The sequence below is a fragment of the Notolabrus celidotus genome, chromosome 8 (assembly GCF_009762535.1).
Source record: "Notolabrus celidotus isolate fNotCel1 chromosome 8, fNotCel1.pri, whole genome shotgun sequence".
Lineage (NCBI taxonomy): Eukaryota > Metazoa > Chordata > Actinopteri > Labriformes > Labridae > Notolabrus > Notolabrus celidotus.
Genome location: NC_048279.1, coordinates 24,105,595 through 24,129,441, shown reverse-complemented (window position 1 = coordinate 24,129,441; position 23,847 = coordinate 24,105,595). Strand labels below are relative to the sequence as shown.

The following is a 23,847-nucleotide window of genomic DNA, read 5'->3' as shown; positions in this document are numbered from 1 at the left end:
TAATTAATGTATTTATTTCATTAATTCATTAAAGTAATAGAAATTAAAAACAGTTGGCAACTATGGGGTTAACATTACTGGGTTAAATCAAGTTGGTTAAATGCATAAAATAAACTTGTGGCACATTTTGCCTTTTTAGAAAGGCCTATAAATTAAAAGGAAAGGGAGAGCCTTTCTCACTTTTGCTCTGGCCTTTTATAGGAGAACTGCTCCATTTTTGCCTGCAAGCATTTTAGCACTTTATGCCCTGGCCTGAAGAAGACCCAAGGGGTTGAAACGTTGCGCGTGGGCATAAATTAATTTAGTTTTATGGAATTTAATTTTGTTTAAAACTCTTACAATTTAATTTAATTGCATTATTTTATTTTGGATTTCATATTTTGATAAAAAGTTCAGAAAAACACTAAATAAATAAATAAATAAATAAATAAATAAATAAATAAATATATTAAAAAATAACAAAAAAGACAAAAAAAATGTATAGTTTAAAAACGATAAAAGCGTCACCATGAGCTCGGCTCATGGTCAGTGGCAGGAAGTACGGTATGGGAAGACGGGTGGTCGCCCCCAGTACCGTACTGACGACCATGACCGTAGACCACCACCATACCGGCCCCAGCCAACTTGGGGCGGGTGGGGTGGGGCACCTTGGGGGAAGGACCGTGCACCTCCTGCCCCCCGTTATGGGGAACAGGTTCGCTTCCCCTCACCTAAACCTAACCCTAATCCTAACCCTAATCCAAACCCTAATCCTGACCCTAACCCTAATCATAACCCTAACCCTAACCCTATTCATAACCATAATCGTAACCCTAACCCTAACCCTCACCTTGGTACTGGTTCTGTTTGCTTGGGTTTGGTTCTGGTTCTGTTTGCTTGGGTTCGATTCTGGTTCAGTTCTGGTTCAGTTTACTTGAGTTTGGTTTTGGTTCTGTTTCGATTCTAGTTCAGTTCTGGTTCGGTTTACTTGAGTTTGGTTCTGGTTCTGTTTGCTTGAGTATGGTTCAGGTTCTAACCCTAACCCTAACCCTAACCTTGGTACTGGTTCTGTTTGCTTGAGTTTGGTTCTTGTTCTGTTTGCTTGGGTTCGATTCTGGTTCAGTTCTGGTTCGGTTTACTTGAGTTTGGTTTTGGTTCTGTTTCGATTCTAGTTCAGTTCTGGTTCGGTTTACTTGAGTTTGGTTCTGGTTCTGTTTGCTTGAGTATGGTTCAGGTTCTAACCCTAACCCTAACCCTAAACTTGACCCCTATCCTAATCGTAACCCTAACCCTAACCCTAACCTTGGTACTGGTTCTGTTTGCTTGGGTTCGATTCTGGTTCAGTTCTGGTTCTGTTCGCCTGAGTTGGTTCTGGTTCTGTCTGCTTGAGTTTGGCTCTTGTTCTGTCTGCTTGAGTTTGGTTCTGGTTCTGTCTGCTTGAGTTTGGTTCTGGTACTGTCTGCTTGAGTTTGGTTCTGGTTCTGTTCTGTGGATATGATAGCAGTTTTTTGTTAATTGTGCAATAAAAACCTACATACTATGCAAAAATAAGAATGGTATTGAAACAGAATAAATGCACAAAACTAGGCAATTTTAAGGCTTCTAATAAAAAAGAAACGTACGTAAATCGGTTTTCAACAGACAAATCATTAGTTTTTGCAAAGTTAAGGTAGAATATACGGCTACAAAAGATCCTAAATTAAGAGCCGTTAGGGAGTCGAAAGAGCCGGCTCTTCTTTGGGAGCTGAGTCAAAAGAGATGGCAACAGGGGTGGCAAGGCTGTGTTTTAGGCTGGAACTTGCCACCCCTGTAGATCCACCCCTGACGGGCTGTCAAATATGTTTTTTAACTTAAATTATTGCCGGATCTCTCTCCTGACTTTCAGTCTATTGTCTTTGTGGTTGCTCATTAATCGGGGAGCTGTAACATGACCACAGATTGTCAGATTATCAAGGCTTACACAGTTTATGACCTAGAAGACAGCAGTAAGACATGATATAATTTAAGCTTTCCACCTTAAGTGTGATGTCACGAGAAGATGAGCACCATGGGGATATGGTCTAGTACCATGTTACATCATCAGGAGTACATATTGGCAGACATTTTTCTTAGTGCTAATACCAGTGATTAGTTTTTAAAGCTTTTATTTGCAGATGCCATTTGTTGATTTTCAACTCGTCCCCAGTTGAGCTTCATATGTGCAGTGTACTCAAATGTAAAGAATTTAGTAACATAAAAAGCCATTATGCTCAAAGTCCACTTAGATTAAATAAGAAGAAGCAAGGTGGAACAGGGATACATACCTGCATGATTTGTCCAAGATGCAAAGAGCATCAAGCTCGGAATACAAAGGGATGCCTATCTTGTCCGAGAAGGCAAGTGATCATCCAAAACTTAAATTCTCTTCTACTTAATGCTGTCATCACGTTTCATGTTTTGTTATTACCAAGTCACTCTAGTGCCTGAGCACTAAGTATTATGTAGCAGTCTGGTTTAATCACAGGTTTCTGTTAAAGGTGCTTTTAAATGCACTTTCCTTGCTTGCTTAAAAAGGAATCTACACTTAAAATAAACAAGAAAACCTGTGAAAGTGAAATAACATGTTTGTGCAGCAAACTCAACAGCATTCAAGTTTAAACGTGACCTCCCTACCCCTTCAGACAGCATAACTCACAGTTCCAGAAACTGAACAAAAAATGACGTAGGAACCTGCGGTTACACACTGGATGTGTATACCTGTGATCTCAGATGAGTGATATGTTTGAACAGCCCATCACACAGAAATGGTGTCAGACAGAAAAAAAACCCCATCAGAGCTCTAGTGGACGGCCACTGATCACTGTCACAGAGTAAATATTTGTTTGTTGTCTCTGAACAAGCACAGATAGGCTGCCGCTCAATTGACAGGGTGCCCTAAATCGTGTCCATGACGCCTGATCCATCGCGTCAAAACCATCAAGAGGCCAGACTGGGTGTGGTGATAATGTATTGATCAGATTGTGATTGATATTCTCTAAGGGTATATAAGGGAAGTTCTTGACCCTGCAGTGCAGATCTGACCATCCAAAGATAAAGTCACCATGCTTTCTGTGGCTCTGTTTTACCTCCTAGCTGTGATTTGTTCTGCAAGACGGACACATGCTCTACCTCTTTATCCTGATACCAGCCTGGAACCACAAGCAGGTAAGACCCTTTTAACCTGAATTATCACTTAAAATACTTAGTTTTTTGAATTTACAAAAAAAAAAAAACTTTTGGAAAATTCAACCAAAAAGAATACTGGTATTTTTCCCTCACCTATCTAACTGTTCAAATAATTCGCAATGTTTGTTCCTCCCAGGTTGTTGATCTGAGAATAAATGATTTTATTTCAACAGATTTCATTCAGAAGTTAGTTTCAGAGGTGGAGGATGGAGCAAACCCTTCTGAAGAAGAGCAGAAAGAAGTGAACAACCTGCTCCCTCTGCTGATGCAGCACAACGGAGCAAGAGACTCCTGGACTAAAGGTAAAGACATAAAAATAAAAATGCAATGGAATCTGAAGAAAAGAAATCACATATATGATCAATTATAATTTTACACCTTCTATGTTTGTGTCTCTTTAAGGCGCTAAAGATTTAGCAACACAAGAGAAGTTTGCAAACATGGTAAGGCTGTTTTTTCTCCTACCATTGTACCATTTTATACTTCAGAGAGTAAGAAAACAGCTTTTTAAAAGACAAAAATAAAAACAATTAAAGGGAGACGATCATGGCAGCATAAAAAGATCAATCAAAGCAGAAATTAGTTCTTAGTTGAGATCTAAAGAAATTAACTGTGGTCATATATTTTAGCTCAAAGACTGAAGAGTTCGGGAGATTTCAGATTGAACTTCATCTACCAGAATTATTTTGTTGAATAGAAAGTGGAATACAGATGCACATTCACATAGGTGCTCACTCATTCTTGTGCATTCTGGAATCAGACTATTAAGTAATTATAAAAGCAAACATTTTAAATCAACTCCTCTATCATCCAGCAGCTGGCAGTGGGACTACATGACATATGTGTAACTGGTTGTTTTGTTACACACATGCTGTTATCATATCATTTGTATGTCTTTAGGTGGAGAACCTCAGGGAAGCAGTTTTTAAGCTGGAGGCAGCTGACAAGCTCCGCTCTCAGGGTTTTCTCAGATCGGAGCAGAACCTGCCGAGAACAAACAAAAGAGGTAAGTGATTGTTATATTGTCATTTTAACATCATGCCACACCTTTAGGGTTTTATTTCATTTGATATTTACTAAAGCAAGGAAGTCATCAAATATTTGAGCTACGGCTTGTGCTATTCATAACAGACAGATTACTGAAACAGGCAGAGACAAGAAAGTTTTATTAGCTGAATAACTAACATGTAAAACTATAATGGTCATGTGCTCTAAGCCTTTGAAGTTTATCTTTGTTGTTTTTATTGCAACAACAGACAAAAGTGATAATCAATATATTACAGCCAATTTCTGGGATAACTTTGATACTTTGAATTAGATTTAAAACATGACGACCAATCTTTGGTGGACAAAAGGGGTTCTATATTTTTTTTATCTTTAAACAAATAGACATTTAATGAAATGTTCATCGTTTAAAGCAGATTTTGAGATATTTTGGAATATCTATTATTGCAAGGTGTTGACTGATGATTTGAACTTCTTCTCTGAGGACACGTTTTATATGAATAAAACAATATTTTATCATCTATTTATACACCAGCCTCCACATGAGTAGTAAAAGCCTCAGAAAAATGAATGAATCCTCATCTGTGAATAATTAAATTGTAATGCTAAGTAAGGCAAAAAGTAGAGCACAAAACCTCTAAAATGCTACTTAGAATATACACAACATTTGAAAACCAACACTAATATTTTCTATTCTTGCCGTTACACAATAAGGCCTGTTTACGGTGCAGTGAATCTTAGTTTTTATGAGGATTAACAAAAGTGCAATGATTGTATTTTTTCTACAAAAAAAATCTGTAAATTACAATTGTAGAGTAGAAGTTTAAATTAAAATATTGGAAATTAAGAAACAGTGTGAAGCCAGTTCTCGTCTGCGATATTTAAAAATAATTACATTAAATTTGTAGAACATTTGATATTCTCAGTCCACATGTAAGAAATAAAAAAACACAACACTTTATTGGGATGAAAAGGGAGAACATTGGTGGTAGTGACAGATGAGTGATTAATTCTCCTGGAAGAATACACATACAATAGATCATTTTTAACAGAATTTTAAAGAAAAAATAACAGTTTCAAAGTTATGACATGGGAATGCCTAATGACAATATAAGGTAATTATTAAAACAAATGTTTAGTGTAATAAGTTAAAGAACTCAAAGCCAGATGTTTGATATGATTTTCCTCTCTGATTCTGACAGCATGTTTCTGGAAATACTGCGTCACCAACTGAAGTCCAGCAGCAGGAGGTATGGTGTGATTTCTGTGCAGACTAATTGGGACCACCATTGTTCTCCATTGGCACTTTTGTTTACCACCAAACAATAAATACACCATCTGTACTGGATCAACAGAAAATATATTTTTGAAGCTGCAAAATTGTCTTTTTGTCCCTGAAAATAAAGTTGAATATCAGAAATGCCTTTTCTGTGACTTGTTTCTGATTGCACTGGTTCAGTTTAGAGATGATTATTAGATTTACTGGCATAAGCCTGGAGAAAGAAAACCAAATTCTGAATTATTCCATCATTTTCTCCTCTAATGAAAAAAAACAGAGACAAAAAAACCACATTTAGAATAATCTATCAAAATCTATCTTTTTGATAGATTTTATTAGTGTGACAGAGAGACAATCTCACATCAAGCTGTGAAAATATAAATGGTGGAATATAAAGATGTGCTTCATATTTTTTATAAATATAGACCGTGTTCGTTTTTAGTTCCCAGCTGTAATCATGAATATTGCAATGAGAGTGTTTTGATCATTAAAGTTTAAAAAATATATATTTACACCATAAACAAAAACAGTCAATTGCACATTTGGCCTTTTCAGTGTGGCATGAGGACACCATTAATCAGAAAGTGAGCATGAATAAAACAAATAAAATCATCACAACTACTCCTTCAGTATGATTACTAAAGTCTGACTGCATCAGTATGTTAAGGTTTTTGTTTTTTTTAGATAAGCAGTGTCTGGTTTTTGCCTCAGGTTGTAGCACCCTCTACAGGTCAGTATCTTTACATGAATGGTTACATTGGAAGAAAAGAAAAAATCAAAAGGCTTATTTCCTCTGATTAGCAACGCTGAAGTAAGCCTTCTCAATCTCAATGTCGGCCGGGCACGTCTCTTTGAACTCCTCCCTGGCAGAAGCGTTCTGAAGGTATCGCCACACGCCTGTGAACTGTGCGGGGATCTCAAAGTCACAGAACTTCTTGGCAGCAACCTTAATGAATGCATGAAAGATGAAAAGTAAGCTTTTTATAGAAAACAAAATAGAGAATACAGATCATATGTAAAATAAGTCACTTTTCCCTGATAAAGCACTAGTATTTTTTACCTGGATTTCTGACTCATCACTGGCTGTTAGACTTGATTCTGATTGGTCAAAACTCCTTGATAATGGTTATTAATTCTCTATAGCCCCCTTGGGACAACCCCCAGTGAGTCACAAGCTATAAAACTCACAAACCACTGCTTTAATCTAAAATGTTACATGGACTATAAAAGATTATCATATGATTTTGTTAAGAAAACTTTGGTGTGAAAAACTAAAATATTTCTGCAGCTCTCACTAAAGTATTTGTTCAAAAACAACACAATTTCACTCTTAAATGGAAATACACAAATATTCAAAGCACTGGGTATGTCACGGCTGAATTTAAGTAGAGTACTTGAGTACAAGGACTTTGCTACTTTCATTACAGCCTCTATGTATGAATTAGCAATCCTTTCTTTTCACAGTGGTTAATATTTTACATAAAAAAGCTTCTCATGCTCACATTTTATCGTATAGGCCAGACCATAAATAACAACTGAGTCATATATATACCAGAGTAGACTACAATTCTTTATCAGATGTGGTGTCTCACCCTGATAACGTGCAGTTTGGGCAGCAGGTTGCAGTCAGCCAAGGTGAGGCGATCGCCATCGAGGAACTTCCTTTTAGAGATGGAGATGGTTTCTCTGGAGTTGTGGTCAATTTCTTCGGGGAGTGGTGAGTTTAGGTAGTTATCCAGGCGCTTAAACTCCCTCAGCAGATTTTTCTCATGGACTGTCAGGGAGTCAGATACAGATATATGTTTAGTTTTGTGTGTTATCTACAGGAGTGTCATGTAACTGTACGTTTTTCTGCTACTGACAGCTAGCAACACTTATCACTATACCAAAGTATAGATTTGAGATACGTGTATTGTATATCTGTAATTTAGGGTACAATTTATATTTATACCAAAACATTTTGGAAGGAAATATTCTATTCTTTTAAACCAAAAAATATATTTCACACTTAAGTTACATGTTACCTTATAGATACATATTTTACAGTGTACAAAACCCACAACAGAAGAATTAATTCCAACGATTACAAAAGGCTAAGGAAACCAAATATAAGTTAAAAATGTGTCAATCAGCAATATAACATATTATGTAACAGTATAATATATAGTTTCTTGGGAAATTCTTAACATGCTTATTGATTTAAGTTTTCAAATAGATTGAGTGAAATGTAAGGCAGTTAAACGATGAAGTATCAGAAAATGGAAACACTCAGGTGAAATAATTGAGCACAGTTTTTGATTAACCCTCCAGTTATGTTCGTTTCTCAGGAACAGCAATAATGTTCCTGGGTCAATTTAACGCGGGGCATATTTAATTATCCAAAAGTGTCAGAACCCCAAAAAATCCCAATAAACATTCTTTTAATCTCATTCTTAACTCCATTACTAACCACTTAAATCAATATTTAGTGCAATGGTGTTATTTAATTCTAACAGATCATGGTTTAATGAGGATATCTCACTTGTTTTGAATGAAAATTCATGTTAAAAGGGTGTGTGTGCGTGTGTGAGTGGGGTGAAATATGTCACACAGTTGCAAAGAAACAACTAGTATTTGACACCTCTGACCCCTTTTAGCCTCCACTTTGACTGTCTGGTCAAATTGACCCACAAACAGTATATCTATAAACATGCAAGGGGGGTTGCCAATATGTGAAATCAACCATTTTCATTTTATATGTTGGTTTCACCTATTAAGCCAAGCAGAAGAAGTTTCATACCAAAAAAATACTTTTAACAATTTTTTACTTAAAAAGGGTCAATTTGACCCGCAATACTAGGTGCCTGCTTTATCTGACTGTGTTATTGACTTTGGTGTGAGCTACTTCATGTGTGGTGATCCTCCCCAAACTTACAGGTGTTATTGGGACTGTTCTTGATGAAAGCAGAGAACTTTGCAAAAATGTCAGCACCCACGTCAAAGGACTCTTTGTTCAGTGGGCTGAGGTGAGGATACCTGTCGGAGAGAAGAGAAGCCTGGGAGTAAACCTGTCCACTGAGCGTTTATCAAAATCACACTTCATTGATATTTGTTAAATGATGTAGTGTACCTGGGAGGAGCAAGTGTTTGTTCAAGAAACTCCTCGATTTTGATGAAGTCTGTTTTAAGGTGCCATTGTAGAGGAGGAAAGGAGGGTTTGTTCCGGGGGCCAAGTCTTTGAGCTCAGCTGGCTTCCTGGAGAAGATGTAAAAGAATGTAAAGATGTGAGTTTCTAGCAAGTATATTCAGCTTATTCAATCACATTGTTATCAAGGCAAAAAAGCTGATAGCATTTTTTACTGGGTCTATCAGGTTCAGATTTGTCTGAGGATTAATGAAATAAACTTTGTCTGTTGGTTTAGTTGTAAAAACACACAGCCCTGCATGGGAGTGGTCAGTTGTTTCATGTGTGTGCTTTCAATCACTCAATTATTTGGATCCCTTCAAAGTTTCCTGATCTTATTTGCTCTCCAGTAATGACCCTGAGAAATTCACACAACGCCTTCACACAACGCCTAAATTAAAGAAGGTGTTTGTTTAAAAGTCACACAGAGCTCTTTGTACAACTTTGGCCCCAACCCTGTTAGACTGAGTGAGAAACACACCTATCGATAAGTGGGAATAGTTTTAAAGAACCTCAGAGAAACTTTTCAATTTCACTCTTGTTTGCTGCTTAATAGGGCTCTTCTGTGTGAAAGTCCCCACGACCAGATGCTCAGGAAGTGCTTTAAGCCAGAGGAGGGGTTGCTTACTTCCTCATGTCGACAGTGGTCACAGTAAACTTGACTCCTTTCAGCCACAAAACCATGAAAAGCCTGTGACAGAAAGGACAGTTTCCCTACATTTTCACCATCATGTCCAGCCTGAAAACAGAAAAAAAGGAACAATTAAATTACTTTATGCTTCATGAGCTGTAAAAAGATGTCTTTGAGCCATTTTGGCCACAATTTATGCCCTTGCCCACTACTGATAATGAACAGGGGATTTTTGAACAGAAAGGCGTATCTTGGATATTTAACGTTTCCTCCACTGAGAGGAAAGCAGGCATTGTGTTGTAATGGAAAATAGATGCTAAATTCCCCGTCTTGTCTGGCTCACAACATGTCAACAGAGCCAAGTGTTTACATTAGCTCTAAATAGCTAACATATTATTTTCAAAGAAATACTTTGCATTCAATCCTTATTTACTTTCTTATAAAAAAAAATCTGATATTAAGTTTAACACCACTTTCTGTTTTTTTTATAAGAGAAAATACATTTATCCCAGAGCCAACAGCTTGTTAGCTTAGCCTAGCATAAAGACAGGAAACAAGGGGGCTAGCTTGATCTAAGCGTAACAAAATTTACGGCTAAGTGCCAAAAGAAGTGCATATTGACAACATTACGTCTTATTTGTCTGAGTACTAAAATGAAGACACTGTTTCGTGAAGATTTTTTCCCCTTTCGAGTTTTATGCTAGGGCAGTAGCTTTCTAAAGATACTAGTGTCATATAACCCCAAGGAAGTGATTTAACTTTATTTGAGACAGTGTGCACTTGTTTTGTCTCTTTTTGAGTTTCCCTTGACCTTTTTAATACACCAGATGCTATTAAGAAAAACACACTTGTGTGAGAGTAACTGTGGGGAAATTAAAATACTGTGATGTCTCTGAGTGTTTAGACATTGGATCTTTGGGTGAAAAATGAGTTGTTTATAACTTCTTGATATGGATGAGTATATCTGAATGTGTGCGTAAGTAGAGTGGGTGTGCCCTTGTTCAGGCTGGGGCCTTTCACCCTGAGTGCTCCTCACTCCTCCTGATAAGCTGCAGTGTGTGTGTCTGTGGACAGAGTTCACTGATAAACTTGTGCTGTGACCCTCAGCAGGGATACCAACACTCCCAGGATCTGTAGCACAGGATATCTACAGATGGCATTCAAACAAAAGGAGAGTCATCCTCTGATTGATGCTCACACAGAACAAAAACTCAATTTCTACCCTTACTTTGCTGAGTGACCAGCCTTTTGGGACCCTTCGGTTGCCTTAATTTTTAACAGCGAATGCAGGTATTATTTGCTGTTCCTTACACATTACACATTCCCTTTCCCTTCAAGACATTCACAAAATTGAATTTGAAATACTGACCTTAATGAACAACTCGATGCTTGGCTCCTTCTCAGACATCTGCCGAAGTGCCATGATGTCCCAAAAAGTTATGATGTCCCCACAAGTTCCAATTTTTTACTCCTGTTAAAAAATTCTGCTCAAATTGTGGTCCTTAAAAACCCCAAAACACCTCAGATGTTGAAGGAGAAATAGCTGATGATATAAAAAAAAAGATCTTGGAGCAAGTGCTTTTTCCTGTCGTTCTGGATGCCAAAAGAAAGTTTAACACCTCAAGGCTGGTTGTGTTTTGTCTGAGGACTCCTTAAAGGCTATCGCTCTGAACACACTTGACAAGGCAGCAGAGAGGGGAGGATCCAGGGAGGAGGGCGGAGTACACACTCTTATATACCCAGAGCCAAACTCTATGAGGAGAGAGCTTAAAATAGGATCCTTTGCAGTTTGTAATACACAGGAACTGATAAACCCATGTGACTCACAAATTCGGACAACTCATTTCAACCCTTCACATTCCAACACTTTCATAAAAAAAAGAATAACTGATTACAGAAACTTTGCACAGAACATTGCAAAGCACCCACTGTGTATTAAGTGACTAACAGCAGATACACCCAAGCATGAAGTCTGAGGTCTGGTTGCCAGTGTAATGTGTGACAGACATGCTTTAAATACTAAAACACATGTACAGTTTTAAAGTCATTCACTTGTGATTTGATGAATATTAATGGGACTATTTTTGCTGCTATGATGAAGTTGAAATAGAAAAAAACTCTTAAAAAAGTAAATAACTGGATGAAGAAGTAAAGTATGGTACTGTACATTTGTAATAGGTGTATTCAAATATTGTATACCTCATTGTATGTTTGGAGGGAAGCCTACTTTGTTCCATTCAATTTTTGACAACTGTACTCACTGATTAATTTACACAAATCTTTGCATGTAATCTGCAGTTTTTGATTATATGGCTAAATATTCAGATTTTTTGTATTAAAACAAAATACAAAAAAAAAAGTTTTTTAATTTATGTATGTTAGCAGAGTCAAGTTGTAGAGGGATTCTTTATGAGACTGAAAATAATAAAGGAGGAAAAAGCACACGCTGGGGCAACACTGGGCTCTGCTCAACTAAAATCCCTTGTAGTAAATATTTGATACATGTCATCACCAACATCAGAACTTGACACATATCATTGACTGTTACCCATGCCCATCACACCTTACATTACTTCCTCACGTCTGTCGATGATAAGACAAAATAAAGATCACTATCTCATCACTGGGAGCACATTTTGAACATATGTCAAAATTTGAATTGCTGAATGCATTTGTAGATTGGAGCACCTCAACAAATCACTTAGCCACACTGGATATATTCTTCACTATCCAGTGTTTACTTGAGTAAAGACATTCCCATGCAGTGTCAGCTGTTTTTTGTGTTTTGTGCTGGATAAGCATGTTGTTAACTGAGATGATGACATGAAATTGACATGTTTGCATTTTCAATGTGCTCATATTAGCGCGCTGATGCTAGCATTAAGTTCAAAGCCCTAACCTCAGTCTAACCTCACAAAATGCTGAATGGCTTAAGACTCTTATTTAACAAACAACAGCCCTTACATCTATGTGTGCTACTTGATGTTACTGTTTACTGACTTTTTTTAAAATGTACTTCCATTCATCAATCAATCAATCAATCAATCAATCAATCAATCAATCAATCAATCAATCAATCAATCAATCAATCAATCAATCAATCAATCAATCAATCAATCAACCTTTATTTGTATAGCACCAAATCACAACAAATGTTATCTTATGATGCTTTTACAAACATAGGAGATCTAGACCACTCTATGTCAAATTATGAACAGAGACCCAACTTCAAGACAGGGTAAGACTCAGTCTTACCCCACCTTAATCCACCATGAGCATTGCACATTGCAGTATTTAGCTAGTTACAGTGGCAAGGAAAAACTTCCTTTTAACAGGCAGAAACCTCGGGCAGAACCAGATTCATGTTAGACAGCCATCATGCCTCGACCGAGTTGGGTCTTGAAAGAGGGATAGATACTTGTGTTTTGTGCTTGACTTTAAGTGAACACCAGTAAATGCAGTGGTGGACGAATTACATGGCTTCATTACTTAAGTCAAATAATAGATCCTCCAGGTCAAACATTACTCAAATACGAGTGAAAGTTGTTCTGTCAAATTATTACTTAAATTAAAAGTACTGGAGTACTTGCTTTTAAAAATACTTAAGTATTCAAAGTACTTCTGAAAATATCTCTAAACGTATATTCACAAAGCATGAGTGCGGTCAAGAATGCATTGTACATTCTGTGTATGTTGTGTTTATCTAGAAAACATTATTCATATCTAAAGTATACCATGAAATATAAACAGCAACTAAATTACTACAAGCACAGACAAGTTTAAAATGTTTGTTGGCTGCAGACCTCAACATGCTTTCTCAGGTTAGATTTTGATTTTTGTAGGCTGAACTTTGTGTGGTAAACAGATCAGAGATTTACAATAATACGATTAAATTCTTTATTTTTAAAAAAAACCTTAGACGGGGGCTCAAAATACGGCCATGGTGCTCAGATAGAGAATCATCATCTTTCTGGGCCATGGCAATCATTACCATGACTAAATGAAAGGACTGATCTGAATAATGTTTGATCTGCATTTGCTTTAAGCACAACTAAAGTACGGCTACAACATTTAGACAAACCAAACGCAAGTACATGAACACTTTACAGTCTTTTGGATCTGATTTCAGTAAAGAAAAGAAAAATTAATCAGCTGACTTTAAATTAAAAGTAGTGAGTAACTAGAGCATGATAGAAATGTAGTGGAGTCAAAAGTATGATAATTGTCTTTCAAATGTAGTGGAGTTGAAATAATAAGTTCCCCCCAAAAATAATACTCAAGTAAAGTTCAGATACTCAAAAAATGTACTTAACAACAGTACTCAAGTAAATGTACTTTGTTACTGTCCACCACTGAGTAAATGACAATCATTTGTACCTTGACTATGAAAAAGACTAAATTAGCTTTAGCATTGAGGTGCGTAAAAGGTGTCATTGCATGAGTAATGTTACCTTATCGAATTATAAAAACAACAATAAGAGGACTAGCTCTACAAAGTGATGACTTCTTACTGCTCATACAAAAGTACTTTGTTTCTATAAAAGTTAAGGACTTCCACTTGTAATTGATTGGTTTAACATTGGTAACATTACTTTGAACCAACATAATATATATAGACACTTGATAAAAACTTGATATTCTTTATATTTTATTAATTATTAATGTTTTCCACTATAATGTACCAACTGAAAAGTTAAAGCTGGGTTAATCATCATTAATAATTTGGACATAGACCAAAAGCACAGAGGTTAGTCAGGAAGATGAATAGAAGTTTGGATTGAATGAGTGGAGGTGTTGATCAAGTATGAAAGTGGACTGCACCAATATTTATGCTGAAAGCATGTTTCCCACTGAAATTGATTTTTTTTTTAAGTCCAAAAAGAAAAATGAAAGTAAGAGACATATTTCATCAGACATCCTCTAAGGGTTCAGTTCTGTTTTGATGTTCTTTGAGCTATTGCTTCACTTACGATAATAGAGGAATGGAAATTAATTTCCAAATCCCCTTGCAATGGTGCAGACTTCCCCAAAGAGATACCACCAGCAGGATTAGGCAACGCTTCTCAAGTAATTCAAGAGAAAAAAGCCCAAGACAATATGCTCTGTGTTGTGCTCTGTTTTAAGTGGCTCCAGTCCAGCTAAAACAGACCTATCATGCTGAAATCCCAAACAAATCCAGGAAAAGTGATGAATAACACTGGACCATCACAGGAAAAGTAACAAAGACAGAGAAAGGTATAGAGAAAGAGCACTGTTCTTCCTTTTATTGATGTCTGTAAAAGTCAGGGAGGTCACCCTGGGATATTAAAAACAACACAAACTCCCCACAACTCATAATTAGTCTCTTTATTGACTCTTAAAGGGAGGTGAATGGAATTTCACTGGAGTATGAGGTGGGAGTGTTACTTTTACTTACAGGTGCATGATTAAAACGTGGCCCCCTCCTTATAAATGATCTGTCTCCTTTATCATGCTCACTCTACTGCTATGGAGGGAGTGTTTATTGGATCTCTGGTGATTAATAACTAGAGTACTATTCAGTCGCTCATTCATTTTGTTTCACCATCAACAACTCTCTGCCAACACTGATAATGTTGTCAGTAGTGGGATTAACCTGAGTCACTTTGAGTAAGTGTTTGGTTGTTATGGCAACAGGTTGGTAAAGACAGGATGTGTGAGGGGAAATAGGGTTATAATCACAGCATTTATAGTAAACTGAAACCAAATGATTCTGACTTCACAGAGAGAGGGCGTTCAGCAGGAGGGATTTCCAGAGTATTATCCTTGTGAAATAAAAGAAGCAGAAGTGGAAACACTTATGACCTCCCTCACTTCCTTTTCCAAAGACAAAAAAAAAAAGAAAGATCTATGTCATGGAGAGAGATACACATATCTCCACTGGGCACACACAGCAGCTGGAAGTGACCTCCTGGAAACAAGAGCCTTATCTCTAGAAACAGGACCCTCACTGTTGACAAGCCAGGCCGAGAATGAGTCTTGATTTTAACCATCAAACAAACACAAAAGCACACACACACACACACACACACACACACACACACACACACACACACACACACACACACACCACACACACACACACACACACACACGCACACACACGCACACACACACACGAGGTCAAAATGTCAGAGATGTTATCCTGTCAATAAAATATCACTTTGCCAGTTAGCCTCTTCACTCTGCAACAACTTCTTGTGGCTTTGTTATTTGACTTTCACATTAAAACAAACTTATTTATAAAGCACATTCAAAACCAGCATTGAGCAAAGTGCTGTTATAAGAGGAATCGAGAAATATGCACAACTTAGGGACCACAAAAAGCCTGAGAAAACAGGTGTGTGTTCAGTCTAGACTTAAAAATGGCTACAGAGGGGGAGCATTTATTTAGAAAAAGGTAGCTTTGGGGCGGCCACAGCAAAGGCACGGTCACCCTTTCCCTTTAGCCTTGACCGAGGAACAGCCAGAAGCAGCTGGTCAGAAGATCTCTGGGGAGGGAAAGGGGGTGGAGGAGTTAGGATATGTACTGGGGGGGCGTGGAAAGCTTTAAAAACAAACAAAAGAACCTTAAGGAAAATCCTGAACTTGACTGGAAGCCAGTTTGACGAGAACAGGGGAGATGTTCTCTGTCTTCCTTGGTTAGCTTGAGTATTTTGAATCATCTACAAACAAGACAGGGATGACTGACTGATGACCAGACAGAGGACGTCACACTAGTCCAATTAAGGCACTGGAAATAGTTTTGAAATGATTAAGTGAGAGAAACGGTTTCAGTTTGGCAATGTTACGTAGAGTCTCTGGAAAAGGAAGCAAGGGTGGTGATAAGTGTTTCCACTACTGCCATGCGTAGAGTGGGAATTTTTAAAGATAATATCAGCAAACTTCTTCTTCACTTTCTTAACAGATAGCTGTAATCAACATGGTAGTTTCTCATCCAGTCAAATAACATCTGTTTTTCCAAGATCTCTCTACTCTTCTACGCATTTGTTTAAGAGTGTGAGTTATATCATCAAGCCAGGGTTGAGTTTGAGTTCTTTCTTTCTATCTTTGGAGTGGAGACCAAAATGGCAGAACAAGTTGAGTTGAAGTGAGTGATAAACTCCTCTGTGCTCAGGGCAGATAGACTGGCCTCAATCAGAGCACAAGGAGGAGGCCTGGTAAGTGTCAATGAAATGAATAGCCGTGGAATGGTTTATAGCATAGGAGAAGGAGGAGGAAGGAGGTAATTTAGATTTGGGGACAGTATGAGAGATGATGGAAAACCTAACACAGGGGTGGTCTGAGATCTCCATGTCTTCCACAGCCAGACAGGGGATGTCAAATCAGTGTTAAAAGCAATAATGCCAAATAAAGTCATACTCACACTAAGACAGTCAAGTGCATCCCTAGGGCCACGCTAGCAGTGCCTACATGTATCAGGGTGCAATGCAGCTGCAGCCTTTGCTTGACTCAGCTGCTTTTTTCCAGTTTAAATCTGGGCTCAAACACATGTTGCTGAATTCCTGAGTCAGCCAGAATACTGAGAAAATGTATCCCTGTCAGTTACACCCAATGCACTCACTTTTTTGATTTCCATTTTTTTGCTTGTTCCTAAAGAGTTGCTTTAGCTAAAGCAGTACAAAAGATTAATGAGAGACTGCAAATCCAAGCAGAAGCAGCCTCTCATTCTTCCAGACCATCAAACGCATCAAATGACAGTGCTGGCGCATGGAAGAACAATTGATGTTGCATCTTGACTGAGGTGCAATCCCAGAGAGAGAGAGAGCAGCAACTGCTGGTCTTTTTCTGTCTGTACCAAGTGGCAACCTCCGGGCTCAACCTATGAAGCCCATGTGGAAGTGTTATAAACTGCAATTCATCGAGAATCCGCTTGAGGATGGCTGCAGAAACACCGGAAACCACATACACACCCATTCAAAAAAGATGATCTTTGCAGCAATAATAAACATGTTTACAGCCTGGTTCAAAAACAGCTTTGCTCTTCGTAGCTAATTTCTCTATCAGCACACACTGTATGGGGGGTGAATTTTTTTCTAACGCAACGGTTCAGAAGATATTAAGATTAAGAGTTTTTGCCCAAATAAGGTCATGACTGACTTGACTCCCGGACGGGAACACATAACTGTTTGCATGGAGGCTCAAACCCCGCCTCTTTACATCACACTATACCTGGTTGAGTTCTGCATTTCCAATATGGCTGCCGCTGCCGATTGGCCTAAAAACAGCGTTCAGGAACAGATGGATGACGTCACTGATACTACGTCCATATTTTATACAGTCTATAGTCTTCTCTGTACCCAGCCTGAGGATGGAGAGAGGGGTCAAAAGCAACACTTACATGTTTCAAATATGCAATTATTTGCTTACTTTGCAAGAAAAGAGTTACAAAAATGGTTGATAACACTTTGTGTGCCTTAGTCAAGTATCCCATTTGAGGCAGGCAGTGATTAGCCTAGCTTAGCATAATAACAAGTAGCATGGTCAAACATATACTGTAGCTAGGCTGTCTTTAAGCTGGTGAAACATTCATTTTCAAAAGACCCCTCTGAAACATGATGGATCTTGCACACGACCATAAAGGGGTATCTGAAGAACGTTTTGGTTTAAGACTAGGTTACAACTTTTTACGAGGGAACAAATGCAGTGTGCTGTGACTTTCTTGGCCTTGTCATCATAGTGAAGTTGCCAAATGTGGTGCCAGAGTGCCTGTAGAGACAAACAATAGGCTATAAATCCGCTCATCTGCGTTATCCTGCATTCAGAGCTTTAACCTCTTACACTTTGAGAAAAACGCATGACCCCTTTTGAAACAAAAGAACTCCCTTTCCTTCACACATATTTACAAAGAAACTTTTCCTACCCTGACATGTCTGACATGTCATGTTTGAGAGAGCCATGCTAACTCCTTTCCCCTGTTTTCAGTCTCACTGCTAACATGCCAAGCTAAGCTGAACGCCTCCTTCCTGCAGCCTTTGAACTTCATACTTTAGACATGACGGACATGAGATAGATATTTATCCTATAATTTAACAAGCTAAAATTAATTAATTAAATGAATGCTTGCCCCAAACTGTTATTTAAAATTTCAACAAGGAACAACACTGCCCTTTTGATTCAGGCCAAAAACTGTGAAAAGACATTTAGGAGGAGTCACATCACAGGTTTTTGCAGCGCGTGGCTACAGAATAAGGATGCTGTTGTTCCATACAATGGCTGTTAAGTGTGAGCAAAGACCGTGACTCAAAGTATGAGGGCGTGTTTTTTTTCAGATAATTTCAATCACCTTCTTTACCTTGGACCACACACTATGTTAGCCCTAGACTTTCAAATGCATATCTTATGTGTAAACATGCAAACAAACATTAGATCATCCCATATCAGCCAAATCTACACCAGAGCTTTGCTATCAACTCTATTCAAAACTAGGATTTTTCTTAAAAAGGGGCCTGGCTGTTTCTTGTGAGCACAATGCCATCATTGACCCGGTGACCACTCTCTCCCAGGGAGTCAATAGCACGACAACCCATCACAACAAAACCCTGGGGTATGTCCCGCAGGATGAGCACATTAACAGTGCCCTGGAGTTTCTGCCTCTTCTTAACTCTTCTTTTGGCTCTGAAGATTCAAACTGTAAACTCTGCTCCTGATTTCTCTCGTAAGTACTTTGTTTTTCACATCAATAATTGCTATGTGAGGAGAAAAGCCAAATGCTGACAAATTACTTTTTCATCTGACAAAAGGACACTTATGAATATTAGGCATTGCCAGTTTTTTGTCTTCACATCCTGCTTCTCAGACAGCTGCTGACACTCATTTTGAAAGACCAGAATAACAGTCCTGATCTTAGACCTTAGATAGAACAGGACTTAAACTGCAGTTGGGTTATTGTTTGTCTCCAAGCAATAAAATATGACAAATGATGTTATAAGTGAATACAAAGCCGAATGTCGCTTAAGTCTTTAATTGTATTGCGATCCCCTCAGATAAGCCTGTATCTGACCTCTGCAGAATTTCCATTTTTTGTGTGGCTGCAGCCTCTGAGGGGCCTAATAATAGTTCATTGTGAGCAAGTGCTTGGTACTGCCTCTCATTTGCTCTCTGAAGAGTCAAACAGGCTCTTTGGTGCACAGCACACATAAACACACACACTCGTACACACAGGGGAAATACATGGGAGGAAAAACTTGACTTCAGCATCTATTTTCTGTATTCTTGTGTTTGTATATGTGGTCATTGTCCAAATACTGTCTTAGAGCTACACCCAGTGATTTAGACAACACCCAGTCAATGACTAGGGACAATAACAATGACTATAAAAACCTTCTAATAAGTCACACCACTGAGTTCCAAATTATGCACAATATGTGATTGTAAGGGCTTTGAAATGAAGACCTACCTGGTAACAAAATCTGCAGCAACCAATCATTTCTGCTTAGAATATAAAAGATTGGCCTTATTGGAGGCAGATCAAATCTGAGCACTTGTTTGAATTATACAGTTTAAACAGGGTTCATATTGGGTGAAGGTGATAAATTAAAACACCCTTACATATTCCATCATAGTGCTGATAATTTACTAATTGCCTGTTTTAAGTTTCTCCATTCATTTTTTCTCCACCTCAGTATGCTAATATAAAAAAAGAATCTCCAACTAGATACATAAAAGTGTATTTAGCACCATCTTGTGGTCTCTCTCAGAATATCTGCACACTATCCTGAAAAACCACACGGCTCATGCTTGTGAAGGAGAAACACTCATCATTGAGTGTCCCTCCAGGACATCTGTGTCCGTTCTATCAGCTTTCTATGGACGACGTGTTCCCCATCAGTATCTCTGTCCCTCTGCAAACTCAAACACAACCGTGGAGGACGATTCAGAATGCACCTCACCTGTTGCTATCGAGGTAAAAAGCCACAGTGTGATTCTGTCAGTTTATGTGTCCTGTGATCTTCTCATGACTCGGACATCAGAATAAAACCTGTTTTATTCTTTCATGCAGAAAGTGGTGTCAGAGTGTCAGGATCACCAGTCCTGTCACATCCCAGTGATCAGTCCGGTGTTTGGGCAGGACCCCTGTCCACTCACCAGCAAGTACCTTCTAGTCGCTTACAAATGCAGACCAGGTAAGCTTTGAGGAACTAGCTTATCATCTTTTAATTATTTAGATGAAATGTATGGTTTGCACAAAATATCATTCTCCTTAAGAGTAGTGATTCAGCAAAAACAATCCTGCTTTTCTAAAGCTTTTCACATGTTCCACAGTCTTCATCTGTGGAGTTTGCTTAGTTTGACTGCTACTGTGTGGTTTCAAATCCTTCAAATCACATGCCCCATGTACAGAGGCTAAAGTCCTCAAAGCAGCATGTCTCTAACTCTCTCTTCCAATTTCCCACTCTACCCACTGTCCTATCTCTCTGGATAAAGGCTTAAAAGCCACCCAAAAAACTTTAAAGCTGCTGTGAGGAACTTTTGTTTTGTATCGATTCTGACGTCCCCTTGTGGACAAAGTGATACCTCTCATCTCTTGTTCTGTACATGCTAAAGTAGTGTTTTCAACAAAAACCTCACCCTGCTGTCTTTCAACAGCCAGATTTATCACTTGATGTGATTATTTGCCATGAAAACAGCCGAAAAAGGATGTTTCTTAAGCCAAATGTCAATCATGTGGTCTGACACCTACCCCCTCTGAGTGGCTTAAGGCATTAAAAATGACAACAGAGAAGTTATCAGTGTTGTTGTTTATAGTTTTGTTTGCTTTTGAAGATCATAAAGAGGCATCAGTGTTGGTTTCAGTCTCTTTCTCAGCTGGTGAAAAACTCCTCATAGTGCCTTTAAAAAATCATATTTCGTTCACTTTTCATATCTTCTATATGAAATATTTTTATCCCCAGTGTTGCAGTCAGCTAAATGTAGCACATTTTGAAGAAGAAAATTTCCCCTGTCACGTTGTGTCATCTCAATCAAGTATGAAGTGGTGTGAGAAGAAAATATGCATGAGGTTCAAGCTATCCCAGCTGTACTTAGTATATTCCACCACTGCATTTAGCAAAATAATTTTCTGAGGGACTTAGCAGAAAATATTTTTTAAATACACATCAGTAAGAAACTTTTGACATTGGTCATAATAAGTAACATTTGCATGAAGGAAATTTCAAAGGATCACAAAATCTAATATTTGAGCTCAAACATGCAAGAAATAAGCACAACATGTTCCTATTAGTGCCAGTCAATGGATGATAACCAACATACTCTGTATCAATTTCTGCCACTTATTTCAGAGCATCATCGCACAAGGCTGGTGTGCGAAAATGAGCGTCTGAGACTGATGTGTAAAAATGAGACTGTCCTCGCCATCTACTCAGCCACCTTTGGACACCTGCTGCACGGCAGTCCTTACTGTCCTCAGGAGCCAGGATCACATGCTGACATGGGTCTGAAACAGGGCTGTTAAGTGTCATAGAGGGTGTACGAGGGAGGGTGGGTAATAATGTTTGAAGGCCAAGTTAAGCTTAGAAATGGTCTGTGGTGCATCTTTTGCGAAAACAATACTTAATCATAGTTATGATATTGCTAATCAGAGCTGAGATGTTGGATCATAAATAAACTGATTGCAGATATTACACACATGTTTTTTTCCAGAGTGTTTGTCCCCTTCAGCTCTGAGGAAAGTGTCACGCAGGTGTCATGGCAGATCCAACTGCTCAGTGCTGGCTGACACCCAAACTTTTGGAGACCCCTGCTTCTCTGGCACTAGGAAACACCTGCGAGTGTCCTTCACTTGTGGTAAGTAACAGACCAGATCTCACTGCTTGTATGTTTTGTGGTTAGCCTCACCTTTCATGCAAAGAAATCTTCTACTTTCTCTTCAGTGCCTCGGTATCTTCTGGACGATGTGGGTCGAGGCGGGTCAACAGATCCTTTCATGATCACGGACTACACACACGGTGAGAGAAACACTGAGTAAACTTACAGGTTTTAGTCATGCAGCAGACTTTGAGTGGAATCTGAGCACCGGACTCTCACCTGCAGGTGGATGGTACACTGGCCCCGCCTACAGGCCTCAAAACGTACTCTTAACCAACTCTCTGGAGATCATTGAAAAAATATTGGGTATGTGCACTGATGCCTGAAGACCTGGGGCTGGGACAGCATGAACAAGTCTAACTAGTATATTGGATCATGTGCAGATGCTTCAGCATGTTTTAGATCAAGATTGCTTAGATTAAGCTCATAGAAAAACTGAGAGGGGGTCTTTTAATAACTATTGTGTGCAGCTGCCTGTAACTGTGAATTTGCTGTGTCTGACTTTAGTTTGAGCAATAATGTTGACTTGCAGGTCTCCCAGAACGTGTTGCTCTGTACTTCGTCTCTGGCATCTGTGCTGGTCTAGTTTTCCTCCTCTGCCTGTTTGGTGTACGTTCAACACTGGTGAAGGATGTCAAAGATCTGGTTACCGAGCTGAACGAGGAGCTGAAAGCGTCTCGTAGACAGAACAAGGAGTATATGGAGGACCTCTTCGACGATGACATCTCAGACACGTCGTCCTTCCGCCGTCTCACGCAGTCCTACCGCACCGCAGACATGTTCAGCCCTTCCACTCTGACTGTAGAGATGGTTGAGTGTCAGGGAGAACAGAACAGAGATCTGCCCAATGGAGACATCTGGCCACAGCAGGACTCCAGCCCTTATGCCATTCATAAAATTAAAACCTACAATAACTGAGAGAAGTCACATGTATGAGTGAAAGTAAATCCTTTGTATGCTTTGAATTTAAGGTGTGGACTGAAACTGCACTCAGGCATGTATTTTATCTACAACATAATTTAAGTTTGCCTCCCTTTCTAACGTTGTTGTTTATGGCCAAGTGACTAACAGTGGTGAAAGAGGTATAGGGTTCCTTACCTTGATAAAAAAAGTACTGTGCAGTAAAGGAACTCCACATGTAAGAGCCCTTCCCTCAAAACCCTAAATTGGTATGTTTTGAGCTTTTGTTATTAAAAATATCATCCTTCAAATATGTAACCCATTTTGCATGTAATGATGTAGATTGATGTAGAAAAGATGAGCTTTACTAAGAATGTTTGTTATCTACATTGTACAGGCGCAGTATGAGTAAACTAATCATTCCACAATTGAACACAAGAAAAAAAGAGTACATGCACTTTTCTTTAAAATCATTATTTATATTAACTAAGCGTGATTTCTTATTTGAGTTATTATGAAATGTGATAATGATGAAAAGATAATAGGAGGGGGGAAAGATTCAGCTTTACTTAATTCAAGTAATGTTCTGCCTATATTTGAGTTGGTACTCTTTAGTGTAAAAATGTGTAAGCTGTAAAGCAAGTCATTCTGCTTATTAAAGAGGAACTGTGGTCTGTTGATGGGTCTCTGTTGATGACTTGAAAGGCTGCAGAACTAATACTCATTTGACTACAAGGAATGCAATGCAGGGTAAACCTGAATGATGATCACAGCATGGAGTCTATGAGCTTTAAAAATGGGCCTCCCCGTGTCCTGTAGATATAAGAGATAATACGTTTTTGATCTTCAGGCTTTGACAAA

General features: G+C 38.5%; 3 protein-coding genes across 4 annotated transcripts; 2 read left to right on the top strand and 1 right to left on the bottom strand.

Moving 5' to 3' along the window:
* Positions 1-1,747: 1,747 nt before the first annotated feature.
* On the top strand, positions 1,748-5,611 carry urp1 (urotensin-related peptide 1). Of its 2 annotated transcripts, XM_034689835.1 has the most exons (7): positions 1,748-1,964; positions 2,859-2,951; positions 3,091-3,162; positions 3,357-3,485; positions 3,586-3,626; positions 4,084-4,189; positions 5,391-5,611. In XM_034689835.1, the coding sequence occupies exons 2-7, from the start codon at positions 2,906-2,908 to the stop codon at positions 5,420-5,422; spliced, it is 426 nt and encodes a 141-aa protein (XP_034545726.1). In that variant the 5' UTR covers positions 1,748-1,964; positions 2,859-2,905; the 3' UTR covers positions 5,423-5,611. The 2 variants fall into 2 exon arrangements, with proteins under 2 accessions (XP_034545726.1, XP_034545727.1); XM_034689836.1 differs by lacking the exon at positions 2,859-2,951 and having other exon boundaries at positions 1,748-2,194.
* Positions 5,123-10,954, bottom strand: clic2 (chloride intracellular channel 2). The gene is given in 8 exon segments (XM_034689834.1): positions 5,123-6,413; positions 7,060-7,241; positions 8,382-8,482; positions 8,577-8,637; positions 8,640-8,701; positions 9,259-9,344; positions 9,346-9,369; positions 10,631-10,954. Coding segments are annotated over 8 exon segments (732 nt in total). The 5' UTR covers positions 10,685-10,954; the 3' UTR covers positions 5,123-6,251.
* Positions 10,955-18,828: 7,874 nt separating this feature from the next.
* si:ch73-335m24.2 (protein eva-1 homolog C) lies at positions 18,829-23,643 on the top strand. Its single transcript, XM_034690398.1, has 7 exons — positions 18,829-18,937; positions 19,980-20,185; positions 20,282-20,405; positions 21,561-21,713; positions 21,922-22,065; positions 22,152-22,226; positions 22,619-23,643. Exons 1-7 carry the CDS (start codon positions 18,829-18,831, stop codon positions 23,002-23,004), a joined length of 1,197 nt encoding a protein of 398 aa, XP_034546289.1. The 3' UTR covers positions 23,005-23,643.
* The last annotated feature ends 204 nt before the right edge of the window (positions 23,644-23,847 follow it).